Source organism: Prinia subflava, chromosome 18 (assembly GCF_021018805.1).
Source record: "Prinia subflava isolate CZ2003 ecotype Zambia chromosome 18, Cam_Psub_1.2, whole genome shotgun sequence".
NCBI lineage: Eukaryota > Metazoa > Chordata > Aves > Passeriformes > Cisticolidae > Prinia > Prinia subflava.
In genome coordinates this window covers 10,808,747-10,831,004 of record NC_086264.1, presented here as the reverse complement: position 1 = coordinate 10,831,004, position 22,258 = coordinate 10,808,747, and the positions used below count along the sequence as shown (strand labels likewise).

General features: G+C 38.5%; 1 protein-coding gene across 3 annotated transcripts in view; it reads left to right on the top strand.

Annotated features, from left to right (window-relative positions):
• Nucleotides 1-22,258, top strand: part of INPP4B (inositol polyphosphate-4-phosphatase type II B) — a 221,803-nt gene that overhangs the window by 63,367 nt on the left and 136,178 nt on the right. For 2 of the 3 annotated variants that reach the window (XM_063415120.1, XM_063415119.1), the window contains 2 exons: nt 14,904-14,988; nt 19,794-19,851. Coding sequence is in view for 1 of the 3 variants with exons in the window: in XM_063415121.1 (XP_063271191.1) it covers nt 14,904-14,988 (85 nt within the window). In the remaining 2 variants the exon portion in view is untranslated. The remainder of the gene's footprint in view (nt 1-14,903; nt 14,989-19,793; nt 19,852-22,258) is intronic. The other variant, XM_063415121.1, reaches the window with a different exon arrangement.

Sequence of the window (22,258 nt, the reverse complement as noted above, 5' to 3'; positions counted from 1 at the left end):
TTTGTCAGTAATATCTCTGAAATGTCCTGCCTTTGAAAGTGGAGTGCTGTAACAAAATGCTGAAACAAATTGGTTGTGCCTCTCCAAAACACTACTAGGCAGAGCAGACCTTAGGATTGAATGTCTGTGGGTATATGTTCACAGTCAGTTTGGTTTAGGATTAACTTCTGTTCAATTTGAATTGCAGGACTTGACAATATTTGCATTTTTCCCCCCAAATTTCCCATTAGTTTGAAAATGTTATACTTCCTGGAAGTTACAATCCATATTGGCTGGCTTCACATGTTTTGCTCAGGATTATAGGATATATTTTTGAGAAGCCTCTCAGTTGATACTGTACTGAGCACAAAAGTATCTTATTGACTTGTTAAACTGGGACATGGGGGAACATTAAATGCTTATTTACAAAAGTAGGCCATGGTACTTTGTGATTTCAGGCTCATTTTCAGGGCTGGTTTGTTAGTAGCATTACCACCATATGCTACTTGTTGGCTTAGGTCACACTGCAACTGGGAAAGGATTTTCTCTTTTTATTGAACTCTAAAGTTGTTTTTTATTGTTCACATGAGTATTGGTTTCAATTATTTGAAAGACTTGAGATCAAATATAGGAAAGAAAAGCAGCAATGTTTTTTCTTTTTTCCTGTTTGCTTCTCAGGAGTTAAGGTGAACTGTCATGTACCCACTTCTCCTTCAGAATGAGAAACATCCTCAGTTTTGTGTGGTTCCCTGCCTGAGGAGGGTGGGAATATTTACATTAAATTTATGAACTGATGAGGCACCTGCAGTTCATTCAGTTTTGCCTTCCCGTCTGCTTGCTCTGTGGGATTATTGTCAAATATGCTCTATTTTGGAGTGCCCTCTTTATAGGTGTGCTCCATTCATTTTGGAGGCTTGCAGTGTTTGCAAAAATAAAATATATAATCAAATTGTCATGCTAAACCTCAATAGATGATGTAAAATTCACAGTGGTTTGTAGAGACATAAGAGACTTCCTCCAAATATATGAAAACAGCCCAATTTGTGAGAAGATCAGGCCTTGTTGCTTTGAGCTGAAAAGGAGTTATATCAGTTATCAATTGAAATAAAGTTTATTCTTCTTTTGAAAGCATCAGCTGGATTTTTAAAATAATTCTTGTTTTGGGATTCTAAAAAGAGATGCTGTTTTCCTAAATTCTGCTTTCTACTGTGAACTTGAGTTGTATGTGAACATTTTTCCCCTCTTGTGAACCTATCAAAAATAAAAATGGAAGAAAAAATGGAATGCCTCATCTCAACTTCTCAAAAAACAGCTCCCATTCCACGGTTTTCAAATTCTTCAGTGTTCCAAAAGCCTCCTCTTTTGGAGGATTTAATCCCTTTTTGGTCCAAGTGTCTCTAGAAGCAGAGCTTCTCTTTAGGCCACTGTGGGCTATCCCTTGGATCCCCTGCAGCAGTGGCAGTGATTCTGCTTTGAGACTTTGAGCACAAGGACTGCTTCTCATTCCTCCCATCCTTAGCTAACAGTGAGAGGATTTCATGTTGGAGATGAAGTTTTCTCAGGTGGATGGAAAAAATAATTAGAGATATTAAAGAAAGGCACAGATGTGTGATATCTCTGAATTGTAAGGAAGATGGGCAGCACAGCAAGTGGGTGTCACTGAAATCTGAGATTCTCTGAGCTGGTGGCTTTGTGGAATCCTGCAAGACACAGCTGCCAAGGAGCCTGCAGCTGGCTGCTGTTGCACATCTGCAGCCTTACAGCCGTGCATGTGCTAGGTGGGACGTGGCACATGAAGAGGGGAATGTTGAAAATATCTGCAGACCTCTCTGTCCCTGCAGCTGAGCTTGGGCAGTGTGATAAACGCCAATCACTCGCTTTTTGAAATTTATGAAAATTTAATAAAGAATAAAAATTGGTTACAAAAAATTTAATACAATAAAAAAAGTTTAAAAGGTTTTCAGAGACAGGACAAATAATGAGACAATAAAAGCAAAGAAGGTAGCCCGGGCCACCCAAGACCCCCCCCTGCCTCCAGACAAAGGCTAGAGGGAGAAGGGCCCAGAACAAAGAGAAGTCTTCTTTTTTAAGCCTTCAGTTTATGACTATTCATATCTTACGTAAAACAAGTAATTTTCAGCTGTTTCTTGTCACAAAAGCTTTCTGTTAATTAAAAGAATGCATGAGAGCATACGTCCTTGAGAAAGTTAGGTTCTGTGGATAAGAGGCCATAAATTCTTCTTCACTAGAAGGTTTGGGGGCCTCTGTGAATGTTATCTCTCTGCTGAGGAATTTTTCTTCTTGAGCAAAAAAAATATAACACACATACACAGCTTCTATTGTACTAAACTCATTGTTAATTACAAAACTACATTCACTACATTATTCTAATGTTAATATAGTATAACTTTTCTATCTATCAGATTACATCTAGTAAATATCTGCCTAGAGCCACACATACACTATGCCTTTTTCACAGGCAGGTTTCACCCACAGGGATGAGCTCTTTGAGTGAGGGCTGGCAATCCTTTCCCCAGTTGTCACTAGCCACCTGCCCAGCCTGAGCTCTGCGATTATATTGCCTGTAGTGATTGCCTTCTTAAGGGCTCAAGTTGTCAAGTGCTTAAGAAGAAAACCCTTAGGTATTATGAAAATAATAATAAAAATATATTTAAGGAGCTGGCATCTCAAACTGCTTGTCTTAAGTGGAGCCTTGTTGCTGAAGTATTTTGCTCAGAGCATTTACTTGACCCCTTCCTAGTGGTAAAGTTATTAATAAAATCAATAGCTGTCCTCATGAAATAACAGGATAACCAGAATTATTTTTCTGCCAGCTTGAATAAGAACTCTTTCTGCTTGCTGCAATTCTACTATTTCAAGCTGCCTCTTCATTTTTGTACACCAGTAGCACGGACTTGGGTCCCAGAGGCAATCTGTAAACTGAAATGAGGTTACAGTTACCTTTGGGGCTGAGCTCCGATTGGAGTGCTCAGTATTGATTGCACCATTCAGAGTCTTGTGGATTATTTTTTTTTTCATTTGAACACGCTGCTTTTTATTCTATCACCTAAAGATTAAATGAAATAGAATAAAATGTGTTATGGCTTTTTCTCTAAGAATGGCAGAACTTGGGTTTCTGTGCTGTGGGGATTTTCTAAACATGAGCAGAGCACAGTCTTGAAGGACCTGGAGAGTTGTCATTCCAAATATTGCATGGAAAAAGATTTTTATTTTATTATAAAACCTGAGCCCTTCACCACTGTAAGGTGGCATTTGAACGCACTACCTGGGATTTGGTTCCACTACTAAGAATGATCTTTATCTTTAATCAGACATGTTTTATCTTTATTTAGACATACCCTAACCCTGTCCTCCTTCCAGTCTCAACCAGTCTCACCACTGCAGCATATTTCACCCTCTAATCATCGAGTTTAGCCCTGGCACATGTTCTGTTCAGTTAATTGCTGTTTCATGCAAATGCTTTGGGAGTTCATAATGTTAATATGGTGATTATTTCCTGCTGAAAAGCAGGTGAAGCCAAAAGCAGATTGCAGGCTCACATCCCCTTGCACCAAAAGGAAACTCTGTGTGTGTTCAGCTAGCAGGGAGGCAGATGTGCCTTGGATTTACAACTTCTCACACCACCGGGATTAAGGAGTGCTTTTTCTGCAAGGTCCAATGTCACTGGAACAGCTGGGACTGCATTGAATATTCAGAATATGCTGGCAGCTGGGCTGGAATTAGAGGTGGTGCTTATTCCAGCCAGGAGTACAAGGTATTGGACAAGGGGTTTTGTCTGTTCACGGGCTCCTGTTTTGTTTGCTTCGTGTTAATTGATTTTTTTAAAATTCTGTTTGCACAGAAAAGTTTGCTCTAACTACTTCAAGGGCATCAGTTAATTGATGATGACCTTTTAATAGAATATTTTGGTATTTACTGAACTTGAAATACATAAATTTAAAGCCTGTCATATCCAAGTTGAAAGGACACATTTAAATGGAATGCCAAATTGAAATTTTATTGGGAAAGAGCTGGGAAATGAAGACTTAAAGTTCTGATATGGACTAAATTGAAAATCACACTTGCTTTGTGTCTGTACAGTGCTTTTGATTAAGGAATCACTTTCTTGTTTATTCTTTGCTGAAAAAGTCACGGGTTTGGACTTACGTTTTCACTTTAAAAGATAGACATTTCTAAGAGATGTGAGAAAACCAATAACATATGAACAGGGAATATAAATAACCTTTTTTTTCTAACCCTATCTTAAGCTTGAAATAATACTGATTTCAGTTATCATCAGGTCACTTTGACCAGTGGTTTAAATCTGTGGGTGAAGCTTTGCAGTGAGCACATTGACACTAAAGGAAAATAAGTCATCACCTTGCACCAAAAATGAAACTCTGTATGTGTTCATCTGGCAGTGAGGCAGATGTGCCTTGGATTTACAACTTCTCACACCACCGGGATTAAAAAGTGCTTTTTCTGCAAGGTCCATGAGGGCTGCTGCCCTTGGGTATGTGTTAAACTATTTCAGTATGAAGGAAACACCTGCCAGGTTGGGTTTGCAGCCTTTTGCTGCTGCTACAGCCCCTTTGCCCAAAATAAAGGAGCAGCAGTGGGAATAAGAGATTTATCCTAGAGTTGTCTGTCACTGCGTGGTACTGAAATGTAGCCTGATTTCTCACTAATCTGGAAATGAGAGTGAGCTTACTTGTTGACCTTGTATGTGATTACTTAGGGTTTTTTATGCAAAAGAGGGTGTTTGGGGATTTGTATTTAATGAGGCCAGAACTAGGTCAAAATTAACACCTAGAATGGAGGGAGCCTAAAGGCTTAACAGGAGTTTGTATCTGCAGAAGCAGAGTGATCTCAATATGACAGGACTTTCTTCTGCTTGCCAAGTCACATCAGGTTATTTAACCCAGAGTGGAAATGCCAAGTGGGACCTTTTACTTATCTTCTCACATTTTGCCTAAAATCGGTCTTTGATAAATTCTTAACGGCAGAAAATTCTCTTTTTGATCTATGACTCAGATGTTTTTATTGCTAGCAACATTTTATTAGTAAATGGAATTTACAGAAGGAGTTAACACACAACTGTTGCTGTGTTCTCTTACTGCCTTCTTGTGCTGTTGTGTAACCCATAATAAATAATCTTTCAGAATCATGCTGTCTTTTTATGGCCTTTGCAAACTAGTGAAACTTTTACTTATTACAGCCACGGCAGTGATGACAATTTTAGTAACTTGAGTTTTGGGCACAGTTTGTTTCAGTTTATGTACTGTAGAAAGGTGATTTCACAATGCAATTACTCTGTAAAACACAGCACTTTTTCCTGGCAAAATGAAAATGTTGCAATTATATCCATGTATTAACTCACAGCCATTATGTCAAAGTGAGCTCCTTGTACTTTCTTCCCTTGGAAAGTGGTTCTGGTCTGAAATCCTGCTATTTCTATTTGCTGCCTCGTTAGTTGTGCTGGTTGTAGGGCTACCTTACACTTAGAGTAGATGTGATCAGTCACAAAGTGCCAAGTAAAAAGGAGACATTCTGCTACATTACCATGGTTATTGTAAAGTTTATTTGTATTTTCCACCGCTAAAGAATGAATGTAAGAAATGTCTAATGGGACAAGTTGGGAAATGGGAAATTTCCCAATGGAAATTAATGGGAAAAATTCTGGTGGATGTGATGCTGCTGTTTAACATTCCAGTTGCCTGAATTAAATTCTAGCTGCATTTAAGGAAGTGCTCAGTGTGTTTCAGTTTATTCACAGCAAAAGAGGTTAAATGGTAGCTGTGGTTCTCATCTTTAATATATTGACATGGATAAGATGTTCTGGAAAGCTGATTCTCTTTTACTTGAGGACTTCCTTGTGTGAGAAATTTATCTGAAGAGAGGTTCTGTGTAAAGAATTAACAAAGACTGATGGTGCATATCCCTGGCAATTGTGAGAAAGATTAGTTGGAACAAGCCTAATTTCATTCTCTTTTCCTCAGAAATTACTGCATTTATATTGGGTCCTTAGAAGAGAGTAATTACAGCTACCAGCTTAAGAAGCTTGAAGTCCTAATTTTGGTTTCCCTTCTTTGGTTTATTGATATTAGAAAAATGAAACAGAGAAGCCCTCCAGAAGTGCTTCACTGTCTCTGCAAATGATGCTCAGAGTCAGATCTTTTAGGTATCTTCTGTACATTGAAATTCTTGCTGGATTTTCTCCTTATGGCTTTTATTCCATTCCTTCACCTCTTCCTGGTCTCTTCATGAACGTCTCTGCTCAGGATCCCTGTCCACAGGGATGTTGTGTGTTGGGACAGCCTTCCCCAATGCCCAGAGTGATGCTGAGCTGGTTTTGTGCAGGAAGATGAGACTCACGTGGCTCTCAAGCCTTTTTTTTTGCTTGCTACAGGCAGTGAGGACAGGTCTGCTCCAGGAGGAGGATAATTAGAGATTAGAGAATCTGAATGGAATTATAGACAGCTCCTTTTTTATTTTTAGAAGTTTCTAGCAAATGTCAAATATAGTTATTTGATTTTGGTTTAGTTTGGATTGAAGTCTGCAGCAACATGACAAAGACAAGAATCAATCTAGTGGAAGTTGTTGCTTCCTGTGAAGTTTTCTGAGTTGAGGACTAGACAAAATCAACATTGCACAGCTTTATTTTCCCCTTTTCCTCAAACTCCAGAAGGATGAGGGCAGCAGGGGGGCCAGGACTGGTGGCCTGTGGAGGCTGAGAGAAACTGGGAAAATGATGTTCCCAGTGAGGAGAGTGAGCTGGGACCTGCAGCTTCCCAAAAACAGGCATTGGGAAGAAATCTGCAGGGGTTCCAGTAAAGGGAGGAAAAATGCTTTTTTCCTTAAAACTCCAGAGGAGAAGGAAGTGGTTTTTATTCCCACTCTGAGCAGAAATCCAGGACCAGTTGGGCTTTGTGGTCCTTTGGTCCCCTGACAGCACAGGTCTGAGGTCACTCATCTCTCAGTCCTGGCTGGTGGGGAGTTCGGGGTGTTGGACCAACAGAAATGAAAATGCACGTGCAGTGACATTCCTGTGTCAACCATAGAATTTCACCAGGTTGTCTGCAGGCTTGCAGTGTCCTAAAGTGACAAAACAAAATGGTTTCATTAATTGTGTGTATTACTTGGAAAAGTTCAGCTGCTGGGTTCTCCTCACACCTTATCCAATGTGATCGCAGCATCTCAGTGTGATAAACACGCACCCTCTGTAACACTGAAAAGTCACTCTTAGTGCTTTGACATTTAAATTAGTGTAATATGATGGATGCAGTGGGTACTGAAGTCAATGTTGTAAATAGCTTCACAGGGTTTCTATGCAACTGAGTATAAATATTGTACTTATTCTTTAATGTGCTGTTATTTTATTGTACCCTAGGTTGCTGGTTGCCCTTTATGCTGTGTCATTTTGATCAGTTCCTGGGGAATATCTAATACCTCATTCAATGTTCAGGGCACAGCACTTCCAGTGAGATGGTGTATGAAGCAATAAATGCTTTTTTGAGGGTGGCTAAATGCCAGAGCAGTGATGAGGCTGCTAAATGAGAGAACTGTTTGTAAAAGGGTTTTTTTTGGAGGGAAGCATTTTTCTGTTTTGCTCTAGATGGAAAATAAAGCCAGTAAGTGGAAGCAGGAGAAATAACGTATTTATTTTAGAATGAGAACATTCACTTTGCTGCTCACTGAGTGCCTCTGTGTGCAAACTGCTCGTAAAATCTGTCTGGAAGGATTTGGCAGCATGGCACAGGAGAACCAAAAAACCATTAAAACCACAAACCATTAACCAAATCATTAAAACCACAAAGGAACAAAAGTTGTAACACGTGTTTGCCTTGTACACGTACCTGTTTGCAGGGGGATACTTCCCTTGTGTGCTTGCAGTGTTTTGTGGACATATATCCTTGTATTTGCACACAATTAAAAGAAATACATAGATGGGAACAGATTTTGAATCAAGATCACTGGGTCTTTTGATGTCTGTAAAGAAAATAAGGGTTGTATGTGGTTTTCTTGGGGAGTTGGTGTTTGGTTTTAGAGAGGGGGTACTGTGAAAAAGGCATATTGTGTGGCTCTACGCAGATATTTACTATATGTGATATGCTAGGTAGAAAAGTTATGCTGTATTAACATTTGAATAATATAGTGAATGTAGTTTTGTAATGAACATTAAGCTTTAGTAATTAAAATAGAAGCTGTGTGTGTGATTTTTTTTTGGCTCAAGAAAGAGAGAAAATAATCAAGAATTCTTTGCACAGAGATAACAATTGCAAAAAACCCCTAAATCTTCTAGTGAAGAAGAATTTATGGCTTTCTTTATCAACAGAGCCAAACCTCTTCAAGGACTAACAGATTCACAGGTGCCTGAAGATTGAGAGACGAGGACCAGCTGAAATTCCTTGTTTTAAATAAAATATGCATAGTCATGAAGAGGATCCTCAAAAAGAGAGGGATTTCTCTCTAGTTTTGCCTTCTCCTGACTAGCCTTTGTCTGGAACAGGGAATGGCCGCGGCCTGGGCCGCTCTTTCTTTGTCATTATTGTCTCATGATTTGTCCTAACCCTAAAATTGTTTAACTTTTATTATTATTACATTTGTATTACTATTTTTTAATATAACCAATTTTTTATTCCTTATTAAATTTTCACAAATTTTAAAAAGCGAGTGATTGGCGTTTATTACAGGTACTGTGGTTGAAATTTCCCTTACTCATTTATAATGCACTCTGGAAAGTTTTTGATTTGCTGTTGTAGAAAAGTGCTAAAACTGTGACCTCCAGGGCTTAGTTTTTTCTTCTCTTTTTTTTTAGACCTATAATTACAGCTTCAAGTTGGAATATGAAGGTTATAGTTGGCTCTGCAAAGGCTTTCTAAGCTGTTATGTTGCAATAAACATTGACATTTCCAGAACACTGTACAGCTTCATCATCTCTAATCCAGTGCTTTCATCTGCTCTCTCCTTTTAATAACAGTCATGAATGTGTTTTAATTTAATGCTGAAAAATCTTTGGGGAAACTTAATTGCTGTTATCTGTAGTTCAACATTTCACACCATTGTTTCAGAAACTGTAAGCTGCTTTTTTATGGCTGAAGAAGAAGGAAAATGCAGAAGGGCAAGATAAAGGCTATTTAACCTTACCTTGCTCATGATCATGCAGTAAAATCACTTTGTTGCCAGTGAGATTTTAGTGTATTTTATCAAAAGACCTCCAAGTGCAGCATGAACAAAGAACTTAACCCAAAACTGAGTGCTAAAATGTTGAAATTTTTGAAATTGTTGCTTTGTTTCTTTTACTAAGGAAACAAATGTGTTTGTGATTTGTCACAGTCTGTCCTTATGGTGAGATAAATTTAACCTAATTCTGCATATTATGCAATAAATTATTCTTGTAACAGTTCAATTTGTGTTTTGTGGCTAAATTCAAGTTCTCAGGGGTGAAAAGGATAGAAATTTATGTGATTTTGCAAGAACTCTGAAGTGATCCATATTGTCCTTTTGATTGCCCTGAACTTATCTGTGTGGTGTGCGTTCTGCATATTTCCAATTGTTTTCAAACAACTTTTACTGGGGATTTTATTTTGTTTTCTTTTGTGGTTGCTGTGGGAGTACAGCAAACCAGAAGAATGCCTTTGGTAGGAGGTTATTTGAAATAAAAGCCAAGATGATTTCAGGAAACAATTGAGCAAATTATTAAAAAACCAGAAGAATTGAATAAGTTGGGAAATGCATTATGCTGAAGGAATTGATACAAATTTGTTAAACACAATTGCCCATTTGTTTAGAAAAGTCCCCAAACAGGCCTAGGAGAAGCTTGGAGGTGTTTTAGAGAAGCATGATTATGATCTTGCCCTGTTCTTAAAGAATTCCCCATTTATTTTCCTTTGTTTGCTGTCATAAATTCATACCGTGCTATGTGGATCTTTGCACAGATGCAACAATTATTGTTTAGTCTATTTATTTAGGCATTTTTAAATTTTAATTTTCTGGCTTCTGTTGTGATGTAAATGTGGTTCTTTCTCTGTCAAAGTGGTCTGGTTAGGAAATTAAGGGTTGGAATTTTAGTAAGAGACTGACATGACTGGAGAAATACACAACACTATTTCTCTGGAAGATAGCAAAGATTTCAAAAGAGTTTTATTCTTGCCTAGTTTCTTTATTGTTTCTTATTGTTCTCTAAAACGCTATTCTTTATAGGATTTTTTAAAAAAATAGAATATTAGAACAAACTTGGAAGCAAATCGAGACAACTGTCTTGGTGATTGTAAAATCTGATATTCATTTCATAAATAGTAGCCAAAGATGGCCTGTAAAATGGCCTTAGTATTCTATGAAGGATAAGTGTTTTAAGGCATATTTTAGAGCTTTTCACTTAGCACTAATTTTACAATCAATTTTATGCTCATTTTTTATAGCCAGCATGGTACTGTAGGCTTCAGTATCTACACCAAATTTGAGGCAAGTGAAATCAAAATAGAATTTAGATGTAAATGAAGAAATACTTGGGGCCTGTTGATGCTGTAATCAACAACTTCTGGATTTAATTGCATTTCAAAAATCCAACTTCATGATGGGTCTATTCATTTTGCTTTGAATGTAGATACTTCAATATTTGAGAATCCAGAAGATTGGTAGTAGGCTCTGCGGTTGGACATTTTTTGTTCTTCATGGCTTCAAATAGGGATTGCCTACCTGGGTTTTTCAATTTGGGACTGAATCTTGCAGTTTCCCTTTTAAAATATACTTTTATTTTTGTAAAATGTAGGAATTACAGAGAGAAGGTGCAACAGGTCCAAGCAAAGTTTGCTTTAAAGTATTTAGTCATCATTGTTTGAAAAAGAATTTCTGTTAAACAGGTTAGAAACCCCAGTGTTACTCTTTGCTAGGTTCCTTTGAAAACTTTATTTGAACTGCACACAGAATCACTAAATGTAGTTTGAGTTTAAGCATGTGATGGCTCCACTCAAACGAGTTGGTACCTTCCTTGCTCACATTTATTCACCTATTAATCTTTCCTTCCTAACTGCTAAAAATGCCTTTCCTAAAACTTTTTGGTGTGGGTTCCTTACTCCTTTTCTCTTTTTATGGGTGTTACTCTGAGCAATGATGGTGGTGTCTGATGCATCACAATAAAGATGAGTAGCTGGAGGCTGTGGGGTTTATTAGATTGGGTGACACAGCTGAGAATAAAGAATAAAATTCTTGGTTAAATCCCTTAATTAAGCTCTGGAACCAAACCATCAATATTCAAAGTTAAATAGAAGGTGAGGGTGGTTTCTCAGTGTTAGAGATCCATTTTACCCTGTCAGAAACAGAAGGTAACTCCGGGAGGGGCAGCAGGAGAAAAGCAGAAATTGTTCTTGGTGGAGGGAAGAGAGGAGAGAGCATTTTCCTCCTGAGGGTCAGGCAGTTTATGTGGAATGTGAGGAGTTGACTGTGGAGGGAAGAGATCACACAATAAATAATTTTTATTTAAGGCCCATTGGATGTATTGGTATCTGGCAGAGTTATGGATTTTTGGTGTTGTGTCAGTTTATTCCTTGTAAAACTGCATCCTCCATTCCAAAGCTCACATTTGAGAAACTGTAGGTTTCCCTTGAGGATGCTCTGAGAGCTCAGAGATGGAACAACTCTTTTATGGGAAGTGTCCTCCTGCTGATATCTGGCTGATCTTGTCCTGTATCAACTGTCTGCTTGAATGTGCTTTTTTCTTAAATATTTGTTCTTGCTTAGTTACAGTTGTTACAAAAACTCAAAAATAGGAATGTTTTAGCAAAGCAAAACAGCTTTTTTGGGGTTGAAGCACTTGTTTTTCAAAAAAAATCTCTTTAAAGATTCCCCTGTTAAGAATAAAATGGGGCAAGCTTGCTATTTGTGAGATTTCACCATTTCCTTTGATATTTAATTTATCTTAAACATTAGTCTTGCTGCTAATATTGTGTGTCAGTTTTATGTCAAGCATGCACATGCTCAGACATCCCAGATTTCCCAGGATTGCTGCAACCTCTCTATGGACAAAGCTGTGGTCAGGGCTTCTTAACATTTGTGAAGTAAGAAGGCAACATATAGGGAATAAAACAGAGGTGAAAAACGCATATTTTCTATAACTGCCAAAAATGTAGAACAAAGTGTGAGAGAGTTTTTGGTAAAAAACCAAATTATCCAAGGCAAGTGTTGTCATCACTGGAGTCTTGCACCAGAACATAACTTTGAAAATCTTAAATAATTAGTATCTAAATTACATATAACTGAATCCTGGTGGGAAGGGTAATAGGAGATACTTTCAAGCTGAAATAATTACCCGAGCGAATGTGGGGCGTGAATAAAGAGAACATGCATTCATACATTATAATTATTACCAACGCATTTTGAAACTGAAAAGGAAACTACTTTTGGTTATATGTATTGGCTTTTGTTAAAGGTAATGATCTATTAAAGGTAGTTTTGTATTCTTCAGAACTTATTCAGTGACATCAGTCAACATTTTGAGGAGTGAATGCAGGTTGGTTCCATTGTCAGCTGGGATCCTGTAGAGTGGCACCGAGGTTTAATCACAGTGGGTCGCTCACGCTTTGTGAGAGAAGATTTGAGCATCTCTGATGAGCTGACAGTGTGTAAAGGTGGTGTAATGAACTACCAGGTTGCAGCTTGCCTGGAGTAATTGAAACACCTCATCAGACACCCAGCACCACGTTTTTCCTCATCACACAGCCTGGGTCGTGGGCTTCACATTGCTTAATAGACACAGGATGGAGATATTATTATGGCAGAAGAATATATAATATTGAAAGAGATTTCAGATTGTTGAATTCTCCTTGCTAGCATTTACAAGGGTGGTTTTCATTCTGCAAATTATATGCCTGTAATTGCCACGGAGTCATTTGTTAATATCTCAAAATTAGAATTATTTTTTACTCTATTTGGTAATGGACGCATTGCTGTAGAAATACATTGAAATAAATCTAAGACCATTAGCTTTTCTGTTTGTGAATGATATTACCCTGTAATTTCTGTTCCTTTTTTTCTTGTTGGATCTATAAGAAAGCTGGACTTTATCTGGGGAGTCATGAACATCATCTGTGCTAACACCAGAATAGCAAATGTAGGTGGTAATGTTTATAACACAGTCAAAAATGTGACCCGTGCACATGCCTGCATTTTTGAGCTACTCTCAGCCTGATTAGCTCATTTGCCAGTACCAGGGAAAATAACTGGTGTGGAAAAACAGAAGTAATTTGGTGTGTGTAGCATCCCTGGTCTACAGGGTTTTGATTAAATTATCTCGAATTTGTGAATATATGCTTTTAAAAGAAATCAACCGTGCAATTCACACACACACCAGCCAGCTGACTGGGGAGCTTTAAATAACGTCTTATTAGAAGAATTTTTACTTTCTGCAGTGTTTGTTCTTTCCACAGTGCTATAGCTTTACTTTTCGACTTAGTGTTTTAACACAAAGGAATTGCTTGGAATGTCACTTCTAATTTTAGCTGTCAGCTCAGTTCTTGATTTGATATACCTGTCTGTAGGTTCCCTGCCCCGCCTCCAGAACAAATCCATTGTAAAATCAATTCACAATGACACACTTGTTCCCCCCACCATGGTACATCAAATCAGATCTACAGGAATGCAAAAATAGCTCCAACGTGGTGTTCTCTTTGACAGCTTCAAAAGTCTCTCGATACTTTAATTTTCTAGGTTTGGGGCCTGTTCTTTAGCAGTTTCACTGAGATTTGGTCGTGAGAGACAGTGTATTGGCATGTAAATAAAAACTCCTTTTGGGAGAAAAGCAGGATCAAGACATTAACTTGAAAATTAACATGACAAAAAGTTTGAGTCTGGTTCTGGCAGGCCAAATAAAGCAGATACAGAGAAAGGGGTAGACAAAAAAACTTGTGCATATTAGGCAGGTGTTATAAATATGAACTGTTTTATGAAGTCATTCATTCAGTGGCAGATATATGAAACTAAAGTTCAAACTTTTGGTAAAATTGCTGTACAATACGAAAAATATTTCATCTTTAGGATCCCTTGGAATAAAGTATCACTTGAGGAAGGAGTGCTAAAACAAGCATTTGCATTAATCCCTGCAGAGTCTCACTGAGGCAGAGAATGAGCTCTGTGACATTCATGTTGGGAACCTGGAATGAAGGGAGTGTTTGGGGGCATGTCCTAAGGGTTATTTGTTACCAGATATTAGGGATAAAAATGGATAATAAGAGTTTTAAGGGGAAAAATATTAATCCTGAGGGGAGTGATTGATAGCTTCACTCTTCTGAAATATGAGTCACACTTATTAACTAGAAGAGTGAGCATCTTGTCTGCAAAGCACTCACAAAAAATGATAGTGGTAATTTGTATCCCATTGCATTCAGCAATAGGTCCATATCACTTAATGTCATTTGAATTGCATAGCCAGAGACCGTATTCCAAGTTCTAAGTGCTGATAAAGAAATCCCTTTCAAATAAAAATGGAAGAGAAATGCCTTCTGTAAAATTACATGTTATTTTGTTCACTTGAAAATATCCTAGTCTGTGAATAGAATCTGACGTTTGATTCAGCCTTGTTAGAAAATATGAGGAAAATATGAAAGTTTGAATGAGCTGGGCTTGCCTGATTTGCTTAGGAATGAGGTGTCATCTAAATTTTCAAATACTGGAAGTATGGAAAAAAACCCCTTTGGAGTTACTTTTTCAAGTTTCCTGCAGGGTCTTTTCTTAAAGTTTATTCCTTTTGTAACTCGTTGAGCTGCAGTAGGATGGCACAGATCAGTAATTAAAAATGCCTTTATCCATCTGCCTGGGGATTTCTGTGCTTTGTCTTTGTATCTCTGTGTCACTTCAGCTGTGAGCAGCCAAACAGAAGAATTTCCCAGCCAGGTTCCAAATCCTGATGTTTTGCCATCCTTGTTTCACAGGGTTCTGATGCCTCTGGAGTGGTAATCCTGGAGCACTGCTGGGCAGTGGAATTCAGGAGTAAATCAGATGTTTCAATAGCTCCCAGTAAGTAAGACACATCTCAATGTGACTCTTTTATTTCTAAATTTCTCTCTATTTTTTTTTTTTTTTTTTTTTTTTTTTTTTTTTTTTTTTTTTTTTTTTTTCCCCCAACAAAAATGAAAATAAAAAAAGCCAGGCAGGCACTGGAACTTAGCTAGAAATTTAACTAAAATGTATCTTGCTGTCTGTTTGATGTGTACATTTTAATACTGGTGGTCTCTGAATTCTGACAATAAATAGAAGTTTGAGATTCTGTGTTGTCAGGTATTTTGTACAGTATTTTATGTTCATGGATAGTCAATGCATCTTATTCTTCAATAACTGACCATTGCTAAACTCCCTGTTAAAATGACAAGCTTCCTGTTTTTCTCACCTCCTATCAATTCTTCATTTATAAAATTGTTTAAAACAGCAGAAAAAATAGCTGTCTCATATAAATTCAAATCCTTGTTTTAGGGGAAAGGTTTTATTTGGAGAAAGTGCTGACAATTTTGTCTGCAGGAGCTGCTTAAATAGCCATTGTGTTAGAAATTTTTATGGATTCTTTCTGATACCACTGCAGAGTTTTGAAGTCCTTAGGACACTTTGCCATTTTCTGTTAGCTCTGATGGTCTAAGAGCCTAAAAGTTAGGCTGCATTGGTGGGCTTGATGGATACATTTACATTTAGTAGATGTTCTATCATCCTTTTTAATGCACCAAAATCTCCAGCCCACTTTTAAGAAAGTGTTGTATTACTTAGGCTGACTTTTGTCCTCACCTGCTGCAGTGATTCGTAGTGGTTGGTCATTCTTTGAGAAGGCAGAGACTTAAATTACATTCATGGTGGATTTTATCCTTATCTGGGTAATATTCTAGGGAATAGCTCAAATCCTTCATCTTTTATATGGAACAAAATCCTGTGTTTTGTGCCTGGTGTTGAGGCACTGCATCAAAAAGCATTTCTTGGTGTGGAAGCATTGCTCTCCCTGATTATAAGAGCTGAATGCTTCCCACTGAATCTCAAATTGAGACTTTCTAATTGTGCCCTCAATGAGTCCAATTCATTCATAGAATTCCCAACTTCATGAGTATAAATACAGTGCTGGCAGCTCCCTTCTGGCTCTTTTTACACTGCTTTAACCCAGTGCTGCTGAACTGAACCCAGAGCAGAGCTGTGATTGACTCAGTCAGCTCTGAAGCCTGCAAACAGGACAGGTTCTGGGGCAGGTTTGAAGCCCAAAAGCTGGAGACACACAACAATGAACACTGAGTAAGCACTTCAGGCTGCCTGTGGAGAAAAAAAGAGCCTGGGAATATGTGTGGAGGAAGAAATAAGGTTGTGTAATTAGGAACTAGCTGAGAGACTGACTTTCCAAACCCCAGTTCTGGTGAAGTTTCAGTAGGAACCGGGGTGGTAAGGGTGGCATTCTGCACATCCTCTAAAAACTTATTAAAGGGAAAAAGAGGAAAGAGTGTAGAAAACTCTAGATAAACAGAGCCAGCAAATGATGATAAATACCTGAGGCTTGACCAAACAGAAGATAGCAGAAGAGACAGACAGGTAGAGGAGAAATGTGTTTCAGACTTGGCAGTTTTCCCATGCTGGAGAGCAAGGATGACAACCTGGCTGATGATTTGTTGGATAGGAAAAGAAAGCCAGACTATTATGAGGTATTAGAACAAAACTGAAGACAAATGAAGATGATATACAGTGTACCGAATGAGAATAAAATACTAAAAGAGGTGAAATAATAATCCATGTACTGCAGGCTAGAATAAAATTTGGAAGACAAAATGGGGGAGAAAGGCAAAATTCAGGAACTAGGAAGAGAGGCCTTTTATCAGAAGGGGCTTTGACCATGAAAAGCTCGTTGTGTTGTCACAAGATGAGATCCATTGGCTACTGGGAGCCAAAAAAAGCTACAGAATGTGTATCTTGATGAAAGGATTCAGATTAAAGCAGGACAGGAGGACGTACCTGCTCACAATGTCAAATTTCTTGTGGAGCTGATGGAGGAGAGTTGTGCCACAGCACAGCAGAAGCTCCAAGAAAGGAGGCTGTGAGATTTAACTTGTGGTGGTAAAAGGACATTTTCTTCATCCTGCAACCTTCAATTTGGAACCATGAAGGGGGATTGGAGAGGAACCTTTTGTTGTCCAGTTGTCTCCATGTGTCTCTGACTGGTGGATTGAATCCTGGGAGTCGTAAGGGTGAGAAATGGAGTCTCACTGGGATAATGAGGAAGAGAACATCGTGAAGGGCAGGGAGTGAGCATGGAGGGAAGAATGAGAACATGTTCAGGCAACATCCAGTGATTCCAGCTGCTGATCACCTCAGGGTGAGCTCTGAAACAGCAGGGCTGAACAGAAGAAATAAAACAGAGCAGCTAATCCTGTCAGGGCTTCAAGGGGAGTGCTCCTGGAGCAGCCTAACTCAGAGGGTTTCCAATGGACCACGGAAGGAAAGAGAAGGATTTGTGAGGTGAACTTTGACTCTTACGTGCCCTTCCAATGGGAGCTGGTACAGAGCCTCGTGCATGGCCAGCTCTGCCTCCTTTCCTCCACACCACGGTGTATAATCCAAAATTGGGAATGTCCCCAGGAGACACAGGCACGGTGAAATAAAACCAGATGTGAGACAGAGCACACAGACACTGCCTTCTCTTGATCTGTGAACCTCTTCTGTCCTTCAAGAAGAGAGATTCTTGAAGCTGTGTTGCATTACTGTGTGTAATTTAATTAGTGAGAGTTAGGGAGGTGAGAGCTGTAACATCCAGGTAGGGCTGGTGAGGAGGATGGGAGGCAGCAAGGGAAGAGAGCAGAGCTTTTCATACAGGGTCAGTCATCTAAATCACATTGCAGTAAATCAGGAAAATAATAAAAAAGGGGCCTGTATGTAGGAATACCCCTAAGAGAGCAAGCATTCCCTTCTGCCATTTGTAGTCTGCAAGTCACATCAACTTGGAGACTTTTGTTTCAAGGGTGGTGGCTTGGAAAGGCAGGTCAGGATCACTCCCTGTTTTAGAGACAGAATAGGTGAGGCATATGCAGAAGTTTCCCTTGCAGATCTAAGCAGAGAAAGAACACCTCTGAATCCTGCCTTGAAAAAGGATTTTTCCTGGTGGTCCAGCCAGAGATGTGAGCTGGTTCCACTCAGCAAAAGCAGCTCAAAGGCCACCCTTGGAATTTCAGTGACTGCTGCAGAGTGTTTGTTCAGGGATCTTGAGATACCTCTGTGGTGTTCAAGTATTTTTTGGTTTGCATTGCTTCCAGTGTAGGTGTGGTGGTTAAATAAAGGCAGAAGAAGTGTGGCATGTGTGGAAGCTGCCAGGTATTAAAAGAAAATGTTGCACTGCAGTCGTCAGCCTGGGGCATCATGCTGTATTAATTTCAAATCCACTCCCTTCTATAGGGGCTTAAATGGAGCTTATAATAGTAACTTATATAAGTTTATTCCAGCATTGCAAAGTTTAAAAAAAAAAAATCACTGAAGATAAAAATTTTAATTAAATTCTTTATCTTTGATTGAAAGCATAACTTCCAAAGAAAGATTAACATAGCATCATGAGTAACCATGAGATGATTTCATCACTACTAATTTGAACATGAAATGCATCAGCATATAGAATTCAGACAGCTTTGTGAATTAAAAGCCTCTGATGTCTGTATTAGAAATATCCTGCGGATATAATTTACGTATCAAAGCTTCCATTCTACTTTTGTTACAGCATATGGTGGTTAGCTGTGATGGTGCTTTATATTTTAGAGTGTCAGTGACACACTGATATTCTTAACCATTTTCCTCTGCTCCGCTGAGAATTACTTTTTTGCTGGTGTGTGTGAAAAGACACAACCTTTAACCTCTTTGAACTCTTATTTTGCTTATTAGCATAGGAGGAAAAATAGTGATCCTCTAAAAAAGTCAAGGCTGTCATTGTGGATGTTGACCATGGGCTTTGTACATTTTATTAATTTGAATTATCCCAGTAATTTCGTCTTTGTCCTGTTCAACATGATGTTATGCTTAAACTCTCATGAAGGAAAATAAAGCAAGCCAAAGAGCATCAGTCTTCTTATCACATGATTAGTAAAATAAATCAATAAAATCTTCTTTAAAAAAATAGAAAGTTAATAACAAGTGAATAAGACATAAAACTAAAGAGGAAATGTATTTGTTTTATTGTAATGTTTTTATTTTGAAAGCTTTTCCGTTAAACTGCAGTCTTTTAAAAGACAAGAGTCAGGTCCAGTAACTACCTAAAATTTTTTGGTGAATTAACAGAACCCAAAGTTTCTGTGCAAAAGATTGTGATTAAAATTACAATGAAATACTCTTAAAATTTAGAGAAATGTCACTCAGACTTTTTTAGCGAAAAATTTGTTTTCATCTTTAAAACAATTGAGCTATATAAGTCTTTAGAAGGAAAATAGGCAATTGCTACCGTTAAACTGAAAAACTTGGGAAAAATAAATTTTATTATGAATTATGTAAAGAAGGAAAAGTTTTCTGAGAGTGAAGGAACTAACATCAAAATACATTTCTGGTTTTAGGCTGTACAAAAAGCTTTCCAGTGCCTTTATTTGACAGCAGTCCTTCAGAGCAGGGGCATTGAGTTATTATTTATTTGAGTGGCACAAGTGCTGTGGGACAAAAACTTTCTATGCTCACTTCTGTGGGAGAAATCTCCTTGAGGCCGTGCTTCAGCAAAGAGTTTTTGGTGCACAGTCCAGAAGAGGTTCTGTGCACAGGCCAGAAGAGGTTCTGTGCACAGGCCAGAAGAGGTTCTGTGCACAAACCAGTTTTCTTTCCATTTTCTGCTTCCTCAGGTCTTGCCTTCCGTTGGGTCTCTGATGCTGAAATGAGGAGGAGCAGCAGGAGATCAAGGTACAATGTTATATAATTTTCCTTTCAGTTTAGGGCTACCAAGTTTAAAGTTTGTTCTGTAAGGAAAAACGTTGTATTTAATTTTTTTGATGGTTTTCCCCTGGGTTTATGAACTTGAAACCCCACTGGGGGTGTCCAGCATGAAGAAGAGGATTATTGTTGTATTATTGCATTCTGCTATTGCAGATTCACAAGTAGATATAAAATTTTCTTAATATACTCTGTTCTTAAATCTTACATGTCATTCTGCCCAAAAATATCACAACAGTAAAACCAGGGGTGCAAACTAGATCAGGCACTGTTGTTGTTGAGGTCAGCAGTAAATGTTTACAAAAAGGGGTTTTTTTCCAGAACTACTCACGGTAACCCCTGTCAGCAGCAGCAGTATAGCAGAGGGTGCTTGTGTTCCACAAGAACTTCTTAGCAGCAAAGTCTGAAGTGCTTTTGTCCACCTGTGAAGTACTACTGCATCCGGGTTTATTATTTATCATTTTATAAATTAATACATCCATTATTTATTTAAATGTTAATATTTTAATAAAACATGGACTAAGAATTGTTCAATTATTTATATAACTGTTCTGAATATGTTTGCCATTTGTTTGAGGCCTTCATTGCATTTAAGGGTCCATTCGTTTCATTTTGGGAAAGATTCGTATAAATTCTTTCCCCTTATTGATATTTGATATTGATATTTGGAGTTAAATGTCTGAGCTTGTTAGGGAGCACTGTATGCAGCTGATTTAAAATAACAGCAGCTGTTTGAAGGAGAAGAGCAAAGAGATTATGGTCTTTATTACACAAATAAACCTGTGTGCTCCTTTATTGCAACAGACTTTTTTACAAGTGTGCATTTTTCACGTTGTATTTCCTGTGGCAAGATGACTTTTGGTACATAAACCTTTCAGTACCTAAAGGGAATCCACAGGAGAGCTGGAGAGGGACTTTTTACAAGGCCATGGAGTGATAGGACAAGGGGGGATGGATTGAACTGAAAATGAACAGGTTTAAATTAGATGTTAAAAGAAAGGCTTCCCTGTGAGGATGCTGAGGGACTGGCAAAGGTTGTCCAGAGAAATTGTGGATGTCTGTACTGGTTTGAAAGCAAAACCAGTGAGGCTCCAAGTCAGAAATACAATTTAATAGAGAGAGAAGAAACAAACAACAAAAAAGGTACAAATAAAATAAAAGCAGTATACAAAGGACCCTGACAGAGTCAGAATTCAAACCTGACACCCTGTTGGTCAGGGTGTTGGAAGCAGACTGAGATAAGCCCTCCCGGAGTGACAGATGTGGCTCCATTGGAGTAGAGATGATCCTCAAGAAAGGGTCCAGTCATCCTCTGGGAATCCAGTGGGAACAGCTCCCCTGGTGTTTGGGATTGGTTTTATCCCGGTGGAAAGGCTTTGGCTGCTCCCTTGGGTGGAGCATCTCCCAATGGGATGAGGTGATGTTATCAGTCCTGTGAGAGCCTTCAATGGCCCATTCACAGGGGATACCCTCGGAGGAGGATGGGTGCAGGAAGAGATAAGGAGGCCCTGCCTTATCTGGTGTTATCAGGTGTCCATTAACAGAAAGCATCTCCCCTCTTCCCCCCCTAGAGTTACAACAAATAAAGATCAATATCTCCCAACCGGCTTCAACAGATGAAAATAGAACACACATTTTTGGTGACATTTTCCAACCCAAGACAAGGCCCCATCCCTGGCAGTGTTCAAGGCTGGATTGGATGAGGCTTTGAGCAGCCTGGTCTAGAAGGTGTTTGTATCCAGGGGCAGGGAGATTTGTCTAAATGATCTTTTTTTCCAACACAAACCGTGCTGTGATGAAATGCATTGAAACAGAATGGCAAATAGGTAACTCACCTACTGCTGGACCTGCAGAATTAACCTTTTTGCATTTGCAGTGATGAATATTTTTCAGGCGTTTTCATATGCTTTTCAGAATTTAACTGAGCTGTCAGAGTACTCCAATGATCTAAATATAGCAGACTGTAGTGTTTTGAAGTGATAGTTTAGAATGAATTTCCACATCTCAAAAGTGGCACCTGTTAGATCAGAATACAGTGAATTATGCCCACTCCTACTGCATTTCACTCTCCATTTCTGGTTCCATGCATATTAATGATGATTCAGTATGCCTTTTGAGCTTGGCAGGCTGATTTTTACAGCTAAGAGGTAAATATAAATAGCATGATTTCAATTGGAAAACATCGATTTCCTCCCAAAGCAGATGTTTTTTATCTAGCTAGTGGTGGGATATTTCAAGGCAAGATCACTGTTCCTATTTCCATTTAAAGATACAGGGAGAAAAGAAAAGAGCACCTTGGTATATTTGTGTTTTGGCTTTTAAGTGCTGACTTGTTTCTCTGTCAGTTTTGCTTTCACTAAGGCATTTTGGATAAATC